Source organism: Loxodonta africana, chromosome 3 (genome assembly GCF_030014295.1).
Source record: "Loxodonta africana isolate mLoxAfr1 chromosome 3, mLoxAfr1.hap2, whole genome shotgun sequence".
In the NCBI taxonomy this organism is placed as follows: domain Eukaryota; kingdom Metazoa; phylum Chordata; class Mammalia; order Proboscidea; family Elephantidae; genus Loxodonta; species Loxodonta africana.
In genome coordinates this window covers 143,909,498-143,927,558 of record NC_087344.1, presented here as the reverse complement: position 1 = coordinate 143,927,558, position 18,061 = coordinate 143,909,498, and the positions used below count along the sequence as shown (strand labels likewise).

The window sequence follows — 18,061 nt, the reverse complement described above, 5'->3', positions numbered from 1 at the left end:
CTCATCAGCATCTGTCTCCAACCCATTGTCCAGTCCAATCCATGTCTGCTGAGTTGGCTTCGGAAATGGTTCCTGTCCTGGGCCAACAGAAGGTTTGGGGACCATGAGCGCCGGGATTCTTCTAGTCTTAGCCAGAACATTAAGTCTGGTCTTTTTATGAGAATTTGGGGTCTGCATCCCACTGTTCTCCTGCTCCCTCAGGGGTTCTCTGTCGTGCTCCCTCTCAGGGCAGTCATCGGTGGTGGCCAGGCACCATCTAGTTCTTCTGGTCTCAGGATGATGTAGTCTCTAGTTCATGTGGCCCTTTCTGTCTCTTGGGCTCATAATTACCTTGTGTCCTTTTGTGTTCTTCATTCTCCTTTGATCCAGGTGGTTTGAGACCAATTGATGCATCTTAGATGGCCGCTTGTTAGCATTTAAGACCCCAGACGCCACACTTCAAAGTGGGATGCAGAATGTTTTCTTAATAGATTTTATTTTGTCAATTGACTTAGATGTCCCCTGAAGCCATAGTCCCCAAACCCCCGCCCTTGCTCCGCTGACCTTCGAAGCATTCAGTTTATTCAGGAAACACTTCTTTGCTTTTGGTCCAGTCCAGCTGTGCTGACCTCCCCTGTATTGACTGTTGTCCTTCCCTTCACCTAAAGTAGTTCTTATCTACTATCTAATCAGTAAATTACCCTCTCCCACCCTCTCTCCCTACCCCCTCTGGTAACCACAAAAGAATGTGTTCTTCTCAGTTTAAACTATTTCTCAAGATCTTATAATAGTGGTCTTATACAATATTTGTCCTTTTGCATCTGACTAATTTCACTCAGCATAATGCCTTCCAGGTTCCTCCATGTTATGAAATGTTTACAGATTCATCATTGTTCTTTATCGATGTGTAGTATTCCATTGTGTGAATATACCATAATTTATTTATCCATTCATCCGTTGATGGACACCTTGGTTGCTTCCAGCTTTTTGCTATTATAAACAGTGCTGCAATAAACATGGGTGTGCATATATCTGTTCGTGTAAAGGCTCTTATTTCTCTAGGATATATTCCGAGGAGTGGGATTTCTGGGTCATATGGTAGTTCTGTTTCTAGCTTTTTAAGGAAATGCCAGATCAATTTCCAAAGTGGTTGTACCACTTTACATTCCCACCAGCAGTGTAGAAGAGTTCCAATCTCTCCGCAGCCTCTCCAACATTTATTATTTTGTGTTTTTTGGATTAATGCCAGCCTTGTTGGAGTGAGATGGAATCTCATCATAGTTTTAATTTGCATTTATCTAATTGGCCTAACATATTTTTATCTGTTGTATTTACTGAAGAGTTTTGTCACCTGTTTTCCAAATGCTAACACTGAATGAAACATTTTAGATATCTCTTTTTAAAGCAATCGACTGCTAATCGAAAGGTCGGTGGTTCAAAACCTCCATGGGAGAAAGATGTGGCAGTCTGCTTCGGTAAAGATTTACAGCCTTGGAAACCCTATGGGGTCACTATGAGTCGGAATCAACTTGACGGCATTGGGTTTGGCTTTTTGGTTTTGTTTAACTAAAAGTAAACTAACTTCCCATGTTTCATTCAACTGATTCATTCACTACTGAGAGTTCTTTTTCTATGTTTTAGTGGCCCTGTAGGCTCACTTTGAGTCAGAATTGACTTGATGACAACGGGTTAGTGGTCCTTAATAAATGACAGGTTCTCCTTCTTTAAAACCTGGTATTATGTCAGTGGTTAATGGGTAAGTCTATCCATTCATTCCAGCAGCCTTTGCCTAAGGCTCCTGTGTGCACCACAGTGGGGTGGCAAGTCTTTGGAGTGAGCTTGCTCCAGCGGCCACACATGGGTGGCACGCCAGTGCTAGTGGACGCCTCCAGCTCAGTGTGCTTAGAACGGGCAAGGTGGTATGTTAAGAATAAAGGTGGTTCGTATCTGACTTGTCAACATAAGAAGGTGATGTCCATTTGACACTTCAGGACCCCTACAACCTTGAACTTTATTTAGTAGACACACTGTAATCAATAAAACCACCACCCAGATTCTAGTAGGTAGATCCCACAAGCCAGCCTTGGGTGGGAGACAAGCTAAGGAGCCAGATCCTAGCCAAGCAGCAATCAGGAGAAGGAAGAAGCAGCTGCTGATAGGAGTGACAGCCAAGAGAGAAGCCCCAGGCCTTCAGTCTGAGCTTAGAACACCTGCCCCAGCATACCTAGTGATGCTGATAACTTAAGCTTTGGCCTGGAACTTAGGGAGTTTTCAGGCTGAAGGGTATGTTATGGCATGAAGAATGGGGAAGTGTGAGCTCATCTCTGTGGAAACCATGACCGCTCAGCCCAGACACCAACAGGGGAAGTTATGGGAGCTGAGAAACCAGGCCCCTGGGACATGAGGAGGCAGGGGATGCCTGGAGAGAATCTAAAAAAGTCTCATCAGTAAGAGGAAGAAAATTCAGAAGTGGGACCTCCTATGATTCCCCAAAGGCATTAAACAGCAAATGTGCCTGAACGGAAGTCCCAGAGTGGTGCAAATGGTTAACGTGCTAGGCTGCTAACCAAAAGGTTAGCCGTTGGAACCCACCCAGAGGCTCCTCAGAAGACAGGCCTGGCGACCTGCTTCCCAAAGGTCACAGCCTTAAAACCCCTATGGAGCAGTTCTACTCTGTACACATGGGATCGTCATAAGTTGGAATCGACTCAATGACAAGTGGCAACGGGCGCCTGAACAACCATCAGCATGGTTGCTTCTTAACCTTCCTCCTCCCAGAAGTCTTCAGTTCAGCAGTCTGGGTGCTTTCTATGGGATGCATCTGTGGCTTTGAAGCCACAGCAACAGTGGCATTGGAGTCGTTTTACCAAAATCTGCTTTATCACCAACTAACCTCAAAAGCAGCTGCATCACATCCCACGCCCCACCCCCACCCCCAGTGCTATTTGAAACACCATGTTTACTTTCCAGGGGCTGACATCCTAAGACCGAGATATCCATCAGCCGTATGTGGCTATTCAAACGAAGTAGTAAAATAAAAAATTCAGTTCTCAGTTACATTAGCCACATTTCAAGTGCTCAGTAGCCACATGTGGCTAGTGGCTACCATAATGGCCAATACAGGTAACATTTTCAGCCATCACAGAAATTGCATTGGACAGTGCTGTCACCTAGGACATTCTGGAAAGCCATGGGCGGGCAGTCATGGCAACTGGAAAATTGTTGGAAAAAAAAAAAAACTTCAGATAACAAGGTAACCCGTTGTCATTGAGTCAATTCCGACTCATAGCAACCCTACAGGACACAGTAGAACTGGCCCATAGGGTATCCAAGGAGCGGCTGGTGAATTTGAACTGCCGACCTTTCGATTAGCAGCCATAGCTCTTAACCACTGCACCACCATGGCTCCAGATAACAAGGTAGTCTTGTGCAAATCAACTGTCATTTTTTGGTGTGTCAGAAAGGCCAGCTTTGGTGGTAGTATGAGACTTTAGTGCATACTTTTTTCCTTAAAAACATGCCTCACCGTGTCTTATTTCACACCTGTGTGTTTTAATAGACAGCGAATGTCCTAGCTATTCAGGAGAAGAGGGTGGGGGCCAAGTACACGAGAGCACCCTACAGGCAAAGCCACCCCTGGCCTCGACTCCCCCATGTGTCCAACCCTCAAAGAAAACATTCGGACCCTGTCCTTCCCCCACCTTCCCACAAACTCTGGCTTAATTCCTAAAGCAATCTTAAACTCCAAAGGGACAAAGCCGTTGTAGCTCAAGAACTCAGAGTGTCCATCTGTCTGCCGAACCCCCTGCTCCTGCCCCAGACTCACAGAATTTGTGACTTCTGTTCACACGGGCAAATCATGCCCGGCCTCAGATGATGGTTGTTCTCTTCATCCAGCCCCTCTTAGAGCAGGGACAGAAACGTGTTCTTTGTTCCCTGCCTTCCTCTGCGGAGTCTCTTTGTACATCTCCAGGAATTCTCTGGCTAATGCTTCTGGGAAAACTACCCTTGAGTGACGTGCCGGTGGCTTCTGGGGCCAGGCTGGTTCTGTGCCTCTCTCCCCCTCTGAAGCCTGCTGCTCTGCGAAGCCTGCCACGAGCTGAGAGGGTCTGGAATGCAGGCGACAGGAATGCTCACCTTTCAATTATGTCCAGGCGCAGCTGGTGTCCAAATGGCAAGGTAATGAGTTCCAGCCCTGAGCTCACGCCCATGTTCCTCTGCATCTCTTCAGAGACCTCGAGTATCCTAGCAACCTGTCAGGAACAAAAGTTCAAATATATTGTTCAGGAAGTGGGCTTGCTGCAGCCACTAATTTAGCACGTGAAAAGAAGTATACTAAACTGGAACAGTGTGGATACCCTTTACTTGCTGCATTTATTTTTTAGAGTAATGGCATCTGCAAAAGCTGTTTTTATATGACAGTTGGGGGATTTTAATACACACACTGAAATAGAAAACCCAGGGTTAAAAAGGAAGATTGGGGAGGGGAAGCTTCTAAATTAGTCTACAGACCCTGCAGATTTGGTGTTTCTGCTCAGCCAGAGAACAGCTGAGTTCTTCCAGCCTTTGTCTAACACAGGCTGGATCCTGCTGCCACGTTTTGTTGCCAACAGCAGGGCTGCATGTGTGCGGAGCCCAACGATCCCCTGTGGTGGAAAAGCAGAAATGAGTCCAAGCTTTCCTCTCCTGTGGGCTTCGCCATTCATGTTCTCACTTAACAGCCACGGCTGGCTGCTATTACCCGTAATTACGCCTCTCCTGGGCTCAGTGAATACGCCAGGCGTATGGAAACTATTAAAAACGTATACAGTGATTTGAAAGCCGAGCTCTCAAACACAAACACACTCTTCTGAGAGGTTTTCCTTAAAGAAAATCTTTTGTTTGTTTGTTTCTCTCCCCATCTTATTATGTCTCACCCCATTCCATTCTAGTTTGTAATCACAGTTTACGGGAATCAGGTTAGTTGACAATTTATAGCTACAACTGAATGTGCATTTCTGAAACGGTACTAAAGATGCCTCTAGAGACCCTGATGTAATGCGACTAGCAGATACAAGGGCCCAACCAACACATGGAGGACATGGGACAATTTTGCTCCTTAACCTGCTGGAGTTGTCCTCCTGACTGTAATTATTTCTGGTGTGTGAGCAGTCCAGATGTCTTCGTAATGGGCCACAAAAATCTGGAAGTTTAGATGGTATTATTAACCCTGACCCTTAACTTCTGCAGTTAAGCAAAGGAACCACTGTCAGCCCTGGGGGAACAGGCATGTGGGAATTAGCTATCCAGTGGCAGACCCCAGAACAGGATGTGGAATTCATACTGTGGTCTCAGCTATGCTCTCTGGGCCTCAGTTTCCCCTTCTCTAACACAACTGCTAAGTTCACCTTTTTTCACGGACTTTGCAAAGGATCAAACAACCATAAGAATTCCAAAAGCCATTTGAAAACACCAGTTGTGAATCAGAGGCCATGTGGAAGGGAGGAAGATTCTGGCCCAACCTCAGGAAATTGGTTTACACCTTGTCTGTGGCAAGGCAGCCCGGGGCAGGCCATCCACACCTCCCCTGTTTAGACAGCTGCCCTCTGTCAGAGACTCCAAACCCAGTACCTCTGCGGGGCGTCCTTCAATCAAGGCACTCTTGTATGCCGAGACTGGAAGGCTCTTCATTCATTCAGCTTTGCTCTGGAAGCACTAGCAGACATTCCATGCTCCCTGCTCTGAGAGAGAGGCCGCTCTGTTTTTCTTCAGTGTAGACAACAGTCACCCTGGTCACTTTTCTGGGGCATTACCAGCGCTGACACCTGCGTGCTTCAGGACTGAGCTACAGAACAAGGGGGCCCTGAGATCACACTGCAGGGCCTGGATTAGGTCCCCGGGAAAATGCCCGAGGTCATGGGGCTCACAGACCTGGAGGAAGGACTAACACAGAGCATTCCTATGAGCTGGAGCCAGCAGGGCAGCATAACTGCCCTGTGATGAAGCCTTCCAGCCTCCCTCTGCCCACCAAACATTAGTCGTCCTAGCTCTGGAGTATTTCTGGAATCTGCCCATTCTTCCCCATTCCACTTCCTTGGGGGCTGTTGCAAGGGAAGCCTTGATAGAGGTCTGGTTGGTCCCTGGTCACTCTCCCTGCAGGTCCCAAGGGGCCTTCTAAAACATAGGGAAATGGCCTGGCCCCACTCACTGTCTCTCCCACCCTCCTACCACGCTGTCTCCCTCACTGAACATAAAGTGCTTTTTTGTTGTTGTTGTTGTTGAGAATATACACATCAAAACATACACAAATTCAACAGTTTCTACATGTACAATTCAGCGACACTGATTACATCCTTTGAGTTGTACAATCATTCTCACCTTCCTTTTCTGAGTTGTTTTTCCACTGTTAACATAAACTTACTGCCCACTAGGGTTCCTATCTAACTTTTGAGTTGCTGTTGCCAATTTGAGACTGTAAAGTGTTTTGAAGGCAGAACCTGGCCCCAGCCTGCAAGCTGGGATTTAAAAACACTGAAGGAGAGAACCATCAGCCTTCCCCTACCCTTGCCCTATCCCCATCATCTCTCCACAGAATGAAGTGCCTCTGTTAAACCAATCCCTCCCGCCATGGTTTCTGACATGCAGTTGCACGCTGCCTGGAAGATGCTTTCTGCATACTTCATCCAGTCAGCTCCAACTCAGCCTTCAAAACTCATCTTACATATGCCATCCCAAACCCATGGAGGCCCTGCCTCAAAGGCCCAACAGCTCCCGTGCTTTCCCAGCTAAGCATTTTCCCCGGGACTGTGGTCCCCATTCCTGACTCACTACCCACTCCACTGGAGCCTTCCCCTACCAGGCAGGCAGCGCCTCCAGGGCAGAGACATGGCCTGGCCTGGCCCACAGGGTGCACTCAATCAAGGCTAGATACAATACACTAATCAACATTTACATACATAAACATCTGGCCAGGCACAGTGCTGAGGGCTTTACCTGCATCATCTCATTCAATTCTCAGAACCACTTCAGGGAACCGGTATTGTTAACCCAGTTTTATAATAACATGGGGAGAGAAAGACCTGGAAAGGAAGGTAGCTTTCTCAAGCCCTCGTAGCCTTATGGTAGGCAGGGTTCACACTCAGGCAGTTCAAACCCAGAGGCTGAGCTCTTAACCACTGGGCTGGCTCCTAGCTATGAGCGAAGAAAAGTAGCTTAGAGAATGGATGTGTACTCTGGGAATTGGGTGAGGGAAGCCAGGGCATTGCTCATTTGTAAATACTCACTGGACATTCCACCCCAGCCCTGACCCTAGCCAGTCCCTTGGGTGGGATAGGGGGGAGGGCTGGACCCTGTACTGGGCAGTAGCCCAACACTACCCACTGTCCCAGTGGCCTTTTTGGGTATCAGCCCTGGGCTCCCAAAGGGTTCTGTCTGAGCTGCTGCTGTACTGGGGGTGGGGAACAACCACTCTTGTTTTATTTCCCTCTTAGAAAAGCTGGTTGTTAGCAACGTCCTAAAGCCAGCGGTTCCAGGAAGAAAGTAAGGAAATGGTGGTGGACTGGAGAGAGGAGGAGGGAAGACTGAACACAGCCCTGCCCTTGGGGTCTCGGGGAGGCAGAGTCCAGCTGCTCCTACTCCAGGCTCTGCCTTTATGCCTGGGGGCTCCGAGTGCAGCCCCTCTCCCTGGGGTTCTCCAGAGCAGCAAGAGGACTGGCTGCAGGTCTTTGAGTTGAGAAGAGACTAGGGCTCTGGCTTCGTGGCTGCCAAAGGAGGTGGGAAGGTTCCAGACTGTCCTGCCAAGAGTGGGCAGGCATCTTACCTCCTCCTAACGCCAGAAGGAAGAATGATAGGGGCACCTCTGCAAGCCTCCCAGGAATTACACTGTTTTATAAACCTGGGCCCACGTTTCTACGATGGGCATCTGATGGTGAGAGCCCAGGCAGGTTCATGCTAGACTAGACTCTCACTCCTGGCCTGCTGGCTTGGTTCTTTCTCAGATCCAAGGCCCAGCATGATTTAATCCCTGGAAGAGAAATCCTCAATCCTCTCACCGCCCAAGCAGGTTTAGCTCACTGTAAAGTGAGGTAAGGATTTAACCACGGCAAGTTATCTGACCACCTGTGAGCCCTGCCCAAGGACGCCCAGCTGATCACATGGATGAGCCCTTCTTCCAGTGCATCCCCTTACCCAATAAGCAAGGTATGTGCAGACCCAATTGTGCCTTCCCACCAATCTGCAGTACACAATTTCACTGGTCTCCCACCACATAAAAACAAAACTAAAATTGCCGTTGAGCCAACTCTGACTTATAGCAACCCAATAGGACAGAGTAGAACTGCCCCATATGGTTTCCAAAGAGCACCTGGTGGATTCGAACTGCTAACCTTTTGGTTAGCAGCCATAGCTCTTAACCACTACGCCACCAGGGTTTCCAATCTACCTCCCTACATCCCTGGAAGAATCTTTTTAACATGTTGTCATCATGTGACTCCCTGCTTTAAATGTTTTGATGAAGAATTGGTTTTAACTCACAAGATATAGAAAGCCTTGACTCAGTGGGTGTAATAATAAGGACATTTATCATCTCACCCCACAAGTAACCTGGGGGAGATGGCTCCTGGGAGGCCAATTCAGTGGCTCAGTGGCTACAAGAAGCCCAAGCTCTTCTCAGGTCAGATCCCTTCAGGGCTGCAAGGTGGCTGCTGCATCCAGACACCACACGCCCAGCAGAAGAGACACTCCTTCCCTCTGTGTGTCTTTATAGGAATGAGAAGTTGTTCCCAGGACCCCCAGCTGACTTGTCCTCAAGATTCTCGGGCAAGAATTGAGCTGGTGCTCCTTCCTTCATCACTGGCAAGGGGACAGGATTTCCATAATTGCCTCTAAGAAGCGCAGAGCCACGGGGAGGATGAATCTCCTGATTTTAAAAAAAGGGGCTCTGGCCCTGAAACTATTGCCCTGAGATAATCTTTAAACCTTAAACCAAAATATCCTCTGAAGTCTTCTTAAAACCAGACAATAGTTTTTAGCTTAACTAGTAACAAAATTGTGGTGAAACCCATGTGAAATTGCTCACTAGAGATTAGCAAGTATGGACCTTGCTCAGTGCAAGCCAGCTGCACACCGTGTTTACTGGTTAATCCGCCCCTGCCCTTCCCTGATTCTCTTCTGGGGACCTACCTGGCAGAGGAGCAACAGCCCTCATCACCACCTCCCCCACCCCCTGCAGGCATGGACCAGATAAGCTGCCTAAGTGGTCCCTAGTAGTCCCTCAAGTTCTTGTTCTCAGGACACCTGGCAACTGTCTGATCTTCTAGGCTCAAGACTGTTTTGGGGAGGCCTCCATGCCCCCTCCCTGTGAACCCTTGATTCCCTAGGGACCTCCCTGGGGGAGTGCTCAAAGACTGGACTTCCTGCCACGATTCATGACCTAGGAAGGAAAACCCATTTCCTGAGCAAGCCCTGACCTTTGGAGCTAATTGACTTAACCGAGCTAAAGATGAAAAAGTTTTAAATCTCACTAAGGCCTGATCTGAGCCCTGGCGGCACAATGGTTAAGCACTCAGCTACTAACCAAAAGGTCGGTGTTTCAAACCTACCAGCTGCTCCTCAGGAGAAAAGACCTGGCGATCTGCTCCAATAACGATTACAGCCTATGGGACAGTTCTCTGCAATACAGGCTCCCTATGAGCCAGAACTGACTCAGTGGCACCCAGCAAGGCCTGATTTTTCATTCAAAAGCCTCTACCAAGCCCACTCTGCCTGAGATGCCAGTGATCAAGAATTATCCCTCTGAATGGTGAGGCTGCCTGGGAGCCACCTATGAACAAAAGCCATCCTCATCTAAATGAAATGCTTCCTATCAAAAATGATGGTGATGTAAACATGTATTTATTTAGTTGCATGGAAAGATAGTTCAACGAAAGACTTGGTGTTGGGAACCGTATGTACAAGTCTGGTGCCATTTCTGCACATACATATGCAATTATTTACATGTATCAATACAGGAAACCCTGGTGGTATAGTGGTTAAGAGCTACGGCTGCTAAACAAAAGGTTGGCAGTTCGAATCCACCAGCCACTCCTTAGAAACCCTACGGGGCAGTTCTACTCTGTCCTATAGGGTCGCTATGAGTCGGAATAGACTTGATGGCAACAGGTTACAGTTACTGTTATTTGTAATACATGTAACATTGTTTGCATACAACAAAATGTAAACCTAGTTATCATCAGCAAAGTGGTTTTGTGTGATTTTAATTTTTTCCTTTTCTTTGAATCTGTATTTTATGATTTTCTAAATTGAATAAGTATTCTTTATTTTAAAAAATCAAGATAACTTTAAAAAATGCTTATTTATACCAGAGATCATTTTGATAGCAATATAAATAAATATAAAATAATGAAATTAAAAATAAACCAGGCTCCACTACTCCAGAAACGACATTTTCACCTACAATCTGCTGTCCTTTAGACTCAGCTTTACCTGTTCTGATGGCCAGAGGGGAATTTTTAAACTAGCACCAAGTAGAAGAGGAAGGATTCTGCAGCTACTCCTGACACCAGTGGGTGTGTGTGGGTGTGTGTGTCTGTGTGTGTGTACCTGTGTGTATGTGTGTGAAGCAGGTGTGCCCTCTGCCCAAGGTGAATTTCACAAGCTTCCTGCCTGGGTGAAGGTTGTCCTGGCCTGTGGTTCCCACCTCTTAAATAAATCCCACACCCATGTTATCTTCAGATTTTTCCTATGAGCAAAGTACTCAAAGGGTAAGGCTGAGTGAGGCCCAGACAGATCCCTCTTCCAGCCTTTCCAAAGCCAGAGCAAAACCATGGCTGCCCCTGCATTTACCTTGCAGTCCATCTGCAGCACGTGCTGGGCGATCACCTTGGGGTCGCGGTTGCTGAACAGCTCTTTTACACGTTTCAGCATTGCTGTTTCCAGGGGCTTATTCTCAGGAGGAAGGAGCTTCGACTCAAAGTCGTTAGGCCTGAACGAGGAGTCAGTCTCCAGGATGGGCTTCACAAACTCGCCCTTGTCCTCCTGTCCCTTGTCCGTCTGTGCTGCCAGTGGCTCCCAAGGTCTTGCCCCATCATCGTCATCAAGGATCAAGTAGCTGATGCCAGAGTTCCGGGGACCCAGGGCGCCATTCTGCCTGGCTGCCAGCAGCTCCACGTAGCTGCCCTGGGCACATGAGGGCAGTCTTGCTGCCGTGTCGCAGGCTGTAGCAAAGGCTGGGTTCAGTTCACAGTAGTGGGCCTCGGGGTTGAGCCAAGTGGATGGGGATGGCGGAGCCTTGAGGAAGGGTACTTTGCAAGGCTTAGGGGGTGGCTTGGGGCACAGCTGGCTGTCTGAGCCCCTCAGTGCCTCCCCTACCCTAGCATCCGAGGAGACCCTCCGAACCAGTGCCGGGCTAAGGGTGGGTTCGCTGCCCGTCCTGAACACGGGTGAGTTTGGGCATGGGCTTGTGTCCACACCTGCGGACTGAGGGGGCAGCTTACAGCCTGTGAAAGACGAGAGGGGCAGAAACAGCTCAGTTGTGTGGAGGACACAAAACAAACAAAACTAGAGTGACAGGCCCTCAGCCCTCAATACTGCCTTTGCACTTTCACACCTAAAAGAAAATTCTTAGTATGATTTCCCCACTCCCAATCTAGAGCAATTGAGAGGTTCGAGTGGGTCCCACTCCACTTCTGGGGCGGCTTCAAATCCCAGTGACTGCCGGAAGCTGGGCTGTAACATCATCCTATGGTCACTGAAGGCTGACACAGTCAGAACAGAAAAAGACATGGCTTAGAGCATAGTGAATAATCTCATCTTGCCCAAAGAAACACAAGTGTTGAGGCAGATATTGTAAAAGGCCCTGAGTCACTTTCAAAGCCAGGACTGATCCCAGCCAGCTTTAAAGAGACAGCGAGAGGCAGAGAAGGGAGAAAAGGACATTGAGATAATCCATATAGATGTCCAGCAGTAGTTTACAAAGAGGCACCAGGAAACTACTTTGTGGTCCCCAGCAAGGTCAGTTATAAAAATAATGAAACACCCTCACTGCCCTACTAATATAATCGCTTCCCAGATGTTCCCTGCACCACACCGCCACCACTCTCCTACCGTGAGAGGAGAATGGAGAGAAGGGGGGTAGGGGTCTCTCTAGCCGGCTGCTCTGCCTGGAGCCCCACCCTCTGCCCAGGAAGGGGGCTATGAAAGTGGGCTCATTGGTCACGACGACCAGTTAGCAAATGGGCGTGGAATCGGAAAATGTAGGTTCAAATGCTGGCTCAGCCACTTACCAGCTGGGTGCCTTTGAACAAGTGACTTAATCTCCCTGTACCTCAGTTTCCTCAGCTATGAAACGGGGATAACAACGCCCACCTTGAAGCCTTGTTTTGAGGATTAGCTGTTAGCATACACAAAGCATCCACCTCAGTGCTTCGCATCTGGAAGTGCCTCTACAAAACCCTTGCCCTCCAGCCTGCAGATGTAGAACCGGATACCACTTTTAAATTAGCTGACTAGATGGAGCAGAGAAAGAGTGTGGAGGAAACCAGGGTCACACTGTCCTCCTCCTCCCCGAAAACCCCTAAAGACATACCAATGGGCAGGTAACTTTCCGACTGGTGGGCTTTGAGGGATAAGGCTCTTTTGTCCTGCATGTGGTCGAGGCAGGCTGGCTGGCTACCGCTCTTCTCTTTATTCCTGAAGCAAAAGACAAACGGAGCAGAGACTTGTCATTAAATCATAAAGCTTTTAGGCAGCGTCACGGAAAGTTAAAAACATTGCTCAGGATGAGAGTGCTACAGCATACCCTAACCATAAAGGAATGTCTGCTGGAGGAGGAAATGACTGACGGAGGCGATTAATAACAGGATTGAGCCGTGGGCTCCATCTCCGATTCCCCGTGACCAATCGCATTTAGCCTCAGGATGCCTCCTCTGAGCCTTTCCATCCTGTCCAACAGAGCTGGGTAAAAATTTCCCTATACTCTCAGGAAAATCTGATGAACTGGAATGTGTACTTTTAACGGAGCCTAAAATTACTTACAGACCCCAGAGGAATGACTTGTTTAACTAACATGAGTTTCCCACAATGGCTTCACAGTGTCATAGTTGTCCTACTCAGCGAAGAAACTGTGGGGAAATTTCCATTTCACTGCAAATCTCAGCATTGCCCAAGTAAGCTACAGGATCACCCCAGGAAGCTGACATACCCATACTCCAGGCTGCACTTGGGGGGACCCACAGGAAGCCTCCTGCTGAGCTGGGAAAAGGAAAGACCTAGCACCATCACTAAGCGGTAACTGAGACACAGTGCACAGTCTTCAGAGGAACAGGTGGGCCGTAACTTCTGACACATTCGCTATTATTCCTTGTATTCCCTTCCAGTTCAAACTGGAGTGTCTCTAGCTAGCACCAAGCAGCACAATCTCCCTTTTGCTAGAGGAGAAAGCACTGCCCCAGCAAAGGTGTCAAGAACTTTAACTCCCACAAGCTTAAAACATTCTTATGTTACAGAAATCGGGAAGTTCTTTCCTACCTTTGCAAGCATCAAAGGGGAAAAAAAACCTCCCAGCAACAGAGAAATTCCAGTAAACCCTTCAGAGATAAGGCAGGACAGAGGGCAAATTCCAAAAGGAAATGGCTTCTGAGAGGCGATATTTAAGCAGTGATCAGCACAGGCGGTCAGAATCCACGGGCCCAGAACTGCCGGGCCTGGAATGCAACCTGGCTGAGCGCGCACACCTGGGCAGGGGCAGCCTCCACCAGCCAGCCAATCAGCGGGCCCGACGTCAGGGCGGCGGCGGCCAAGTGCCCCGAGGCCCGGAGCTTACGTGAGGGAGCCACCGAAGGGCTGCGGGGCAGGGCGACGGGCCATTGGGGCAGTCGTTCTCCTTGAGCCCACCTCTCCCCCACGCTCAGACATTTCTGGGCTGCCTGCCTGTGCTAAGTAGTGACAGGGCTCAGAAGGCTCTGTTTTGCAAAGGGCTGCAAGAAAAGTGGCTCTGTTAGGCCTGTTTCCTCGACTCTCTCGGTGTTTCATTCCGTATCTTAAAAAAAAAAAAAAAAAAAATTTTTTTTTTCCTTTCTTTTAAACCAGGGTCGCTGAAGGCAGTATTCTGCCGCCTTGCTGAAATATGCCCTGGCTCTGAAATTCATGTCCTTAACTCCCGGCTTTGACAGTTGAGCAGCCAACCCTCACTTCCCAAAGAAACAGAAGGTTCCCTTTTATATTTTTAAGTCCAATATACCTCAAGTCTAGTCTTAGTACTATGAAAGGGAGAATTTCTAAATATCAGTTCTTGCCTCCCTTCCTGCAACTGTCCTGAGTCTAACACTCTACTACCCTCCAGATAATAAGTTATTATTATCATTAACGTTTACCTAGTGATAAGGAGCCCTGGTGGTGCAGTGGTTAAGAGTTCGGCTGCTAACCAAAAGATTGGCAGTTCGAATCCATCAGCTGCTTCTTGGAAACCCTATGGGACAGTTCTACTGTGTCCTATAGGGTTGCTAGGAGTCTGAATCCACTAGACGGCAATGGGTTTGGTTTTTTGGTGTTTTATGTAGTTCCTGGCCCAAGCGGTGCAGTGGTTAACAGCTTGCTGCTAATCAAAAGGTCAGCAGTTCATATTCACCAGCCACTCTTTGGAAACCCTATGGGGCAGCTCTACTCTGTCCTATAAGGTTGTTCTGAGTCTGAACCCACTAGACGGCAATGGGTTTTGGTGCTTATGGAGTTCCTGGCTGGGATGCCTCGGAAGAAAGGTCTGGCAATTTTTTTTCCAAAAAATAAGCCATTGAAAAACCCTGTGGAGCATAGTTCTACTCTGACACACATGAGGTGGCAGAACTTACTATGTGCTGGTGCTGTTCTAGGGCTTTGGCATAACTTACCTCATTTAACCCTCTCATCTTTATAGACGAAGAGACTGAGGTACAGAGAAGTTAAGTCTCTTGCCCATGGACAAACAGCTGGTCAGTGGTGGAGCCTGGATTTGAGCCCAGGCAGCCTGGGTCCACAGCAAATACTGATCAAAACGTACCAGAGCCTTACAGGTAGCGCACAGACAAACAATTTGTGCTACTCATAGAGCTTTGTATTTTGCTTCTGAATTTTTATCATCTAGAAACTACAGGTCATGACATTTCTTCCCAGTCCCAAAAAGAAAAGCAGTGAGTAGAGTAAACATGTTGGTTTAAGTGTATAAGCCTAGAAGCTGGGGAGCCGAAGAAGGGGAGCTGGGGTCCTCCCAAACCTGTTGACATCAAGTCTATTCTGACTCATGGAGTCCCCATATGGTAGAAAGTAGAACTGCGCTCCATAGGGCTTTCTTGGCTATAATCCTCACAAAAGCAGATCTCTAGGTCTTTCTCCCGTGGCACTGATGAGTGGGTTCAAACCTCCAACCTTTAGATTAGTAGTCCACACTAAGTGTTTACATCACCCAGGGACATCTAACCAATTGCTGAACAGTTGATTCCGACTCATGCTGACCCGTGTATGTCAGAGTAGAACTGTGCTCCGTAGGATTTCCAATAGCTGATTTTCCAAAAGTAGATTGCCAAGTCTTTCCTCAAAAGTGTTTCTGGGTGTCCTCAAAACCACCAACCTTTCAATTAGCAGCAAGCATGTTAACTGTTGGCACCACCCAGGGACTACCCATGAAAGGCAGGTCCTATAAAAATTCAGGGCATCGTCACTGATATTCAACAGCAGGATGAGGGCTCTTAACTCTGTGATGTTGTAAAGCCCTGGTTTTCCTCCCAGTTCTCTGTGCCCTTTTCTCTCACATTCCTCAAGGTTCACACTGCTTCTGTCAGGCTCTCTACATCTTCTATCTTAGAAATACCATCTGTTTTCATGACTCAACCTTTCCATGAAGACCAAGCCCGAATCCAAGCTTTAGTCCTAAATCCCTCCTGAACCCCAAAACTGTTTGCTGGACACTGGCTCTCACCAAGGCCACAGTTGTATCTCAGATGAAACCACTCATTTTTCCTGTTAAGTCCACCCGCTCCTGGACACCCCTGTGGGCCCCTGTTTTCCCTTCCCGAACCGTCCTAGTATGCAGAATGCTGCTGGGAAGCCTTGTTTCCAGAATCTCGTGACCCTCCCTCCTCTCTCCTCTCCAAGCCTGGGCCCCTGGGACTCACTAGCTGGCTTTCCTGCCTCCTCTCTCTCTCCTTGCTCCTCTTGCACATTGTTGTTCATTTCTCTGGACACCACGCTCACTAGGTCAAGTCTCTGTGGCTTCCTCAGACCCCTACACCTGGCATTAAGGCTGCTATGATCAGGGTCATCAGGCCAGGGTTACCTGTCCCCTCCCACTCCCTTATACCCAATTTATTCACTGCAAGCTCCTTTACCTTTCTGCACACTTATGCTCATGCCGTGCCCCCCGCCTGGAACGCCCTCCCCTTTGCAGCTTCTATCCAAATTTTCCCCAGCCTTCAGACCGCTCATTCTCACCTCCTTCACAAAGTCTCTCCAGCCATCTGGCCTCCCCCTTCCTCAGCTCCTGCACCATTTATTTTTTGCACAACTCAATCACAAACTGATCGTGCACTGCCTCACTGGACAGAACTGAACTCTTTGCCTTTTAATCAGTATCTTTTCTTGTTTCCCTGTTCTCGGGTGAGATCTTCACCTGCCAAACTAAACTTGGGCATCCTCACAGGGTCCCTCACGGTCCCAACAGCAAGGCTGACCCACCTGAGGAGGTTTCCCCTGCCCAAGCTCTGCTCTCGGGCAGGTACACCGCCCATGGTGAGGCTCAGCCTCTTGGCCACCTCCAGCCGTCCCTCGGCGAGGCTGCCTTCGTGAGCCCGGCCCGGGGAGGTACCATAGTGCTCTTCCAGGCACCGCAGGGGCACCGTCCTGTTGATGGGCTGGAAGATGATGGCTCCACTCTGCTGGGAGATGGGCCGGCGGTTGCCCACGTAGCAGCGCACCAGGCCGGGGATGGAGTCAAAGCTCTCCATCTCAAACTGGTACTGCACGCGGCTGTAGGCCTCACTGAGCCGCAGGACCGTCCGGATGATTTTGAAGTGCTGAGCGAGGTTCTTCCACTGGCAGGTCAGGACGAAGTTTCCGGGGCTGGATAGAGAGTCACGGACCAGGAAGTCACCATCTCGCTGCACGAGGTTTTCTGACACCTTGGGGACAAAACAGCGAGCTGGGAGTCAGAAGGACAAGCTTACGCTCACTCCGTTTACCAAGTTGTATTGCTGCCCACTTTTCTAGAACAACAAGGCAATGCTCTCACAGCTCTTCTTCAATTGGCTCTATTTTCTCAACTGTCAAATTCTTAGAAGATCCAATCATTCACGCAAGAACTATTTACTGACCACCTACTATGTGCCAGGTAGTCTTTTAAGCACTGGGGATGCTAGGGTCCCTACCCTCATGGAGCTTCTGTTTCTAGTGAAGCACTTCTATTTGAATAAGAATAAATAAGCAAAATGTATGGAATACCAGATGCTGTAGAGTTAAGGAAAAAGTAAGTTGGGAAGGAGATAGGAAGTGCTTGGGAGGGGGGTGGGGACTGTCTTTTAAACAGGGTGGTCAGGGAGAGTGTCACGAGAAGAGGACATTCACGCAAAGACCTGAAGGAACTAAGGTGGCAGAAATGAGTCATGTGTGCCTGGTGGTTCTGATCTTCCCTCTCCAGCACGTGGAGTAAGGAGAAGGAGGGTGTTTGCTGGATTCTATAGGTCATCCTCAGAACCCACCCCTAAGACCTCCCTCTCGAGGCCTGGCTGATGGGGAACAGGGATGCCACACACAGGGGAGACCAGGTACTGTACGTGGATCAGAGATTCCTGTGTGGATTCTGACCACACTGCTCACTCTCTGGAGGGCCTGGAACAAAGTCAGTCAGGCTCCCTCCTCTCACAGAGTTATTGTCAGGATTATGCAGCATAATATATGCAAAACACCTAGTACAGTGTCTGGAACACAGTCAAAAACAAACCAAATCCATTACCGTCAAAAATAGTTGACTATGATGATGGTGATGTTTACAGTCTAAGGAGAATCTATACTGTGGTGTAGCACGGTTGTTATGTAGCCAGACTACCTGGGTTGGCATGCTGGCCCCACTGTGTGACTTTGG

At 48.5% G+C, this 18,061-nt stretch overlaps 1 protein-coding gene across 4 annotated transcripts in view; it reads right to left on the bottom strand.

Annotated features, from left to right (window-relative positions):
• The window catches only part of BCAR3 (BCAR3 adaptor protein, NSP family member), a 149,452-nt gene that overhangs the window by 11,327 nt on the left and 120,064 nt on the right, over positions 1-18,061 (bottom strand). For all 4 annotated transcript variants that reach the window (XM_023558398.2, XM_010598097.3, XM_003418457.4 and 1 more), the window contains 4 exons: positions 16,660-17,102; positions 12,542-12,645; positions 10,801-11,453; positions 4,117-4,232 (listed from right to left, as the gene is read on the bottom strand). In XM_023558398.2, the coding sequence (XP_023414166.1) occupies positions 4,117-4,232; positions 10,801-11,453; positions 12,542-12,645; positions 16,660-17,102 (1,316 nt within the window). The remainder of the gene's footprint in view (positions 1-4,116; positions 4,233-10,800; positions 11,454-12,541; positions 12,646-16,659; positions 17,103-18,061) is intronic.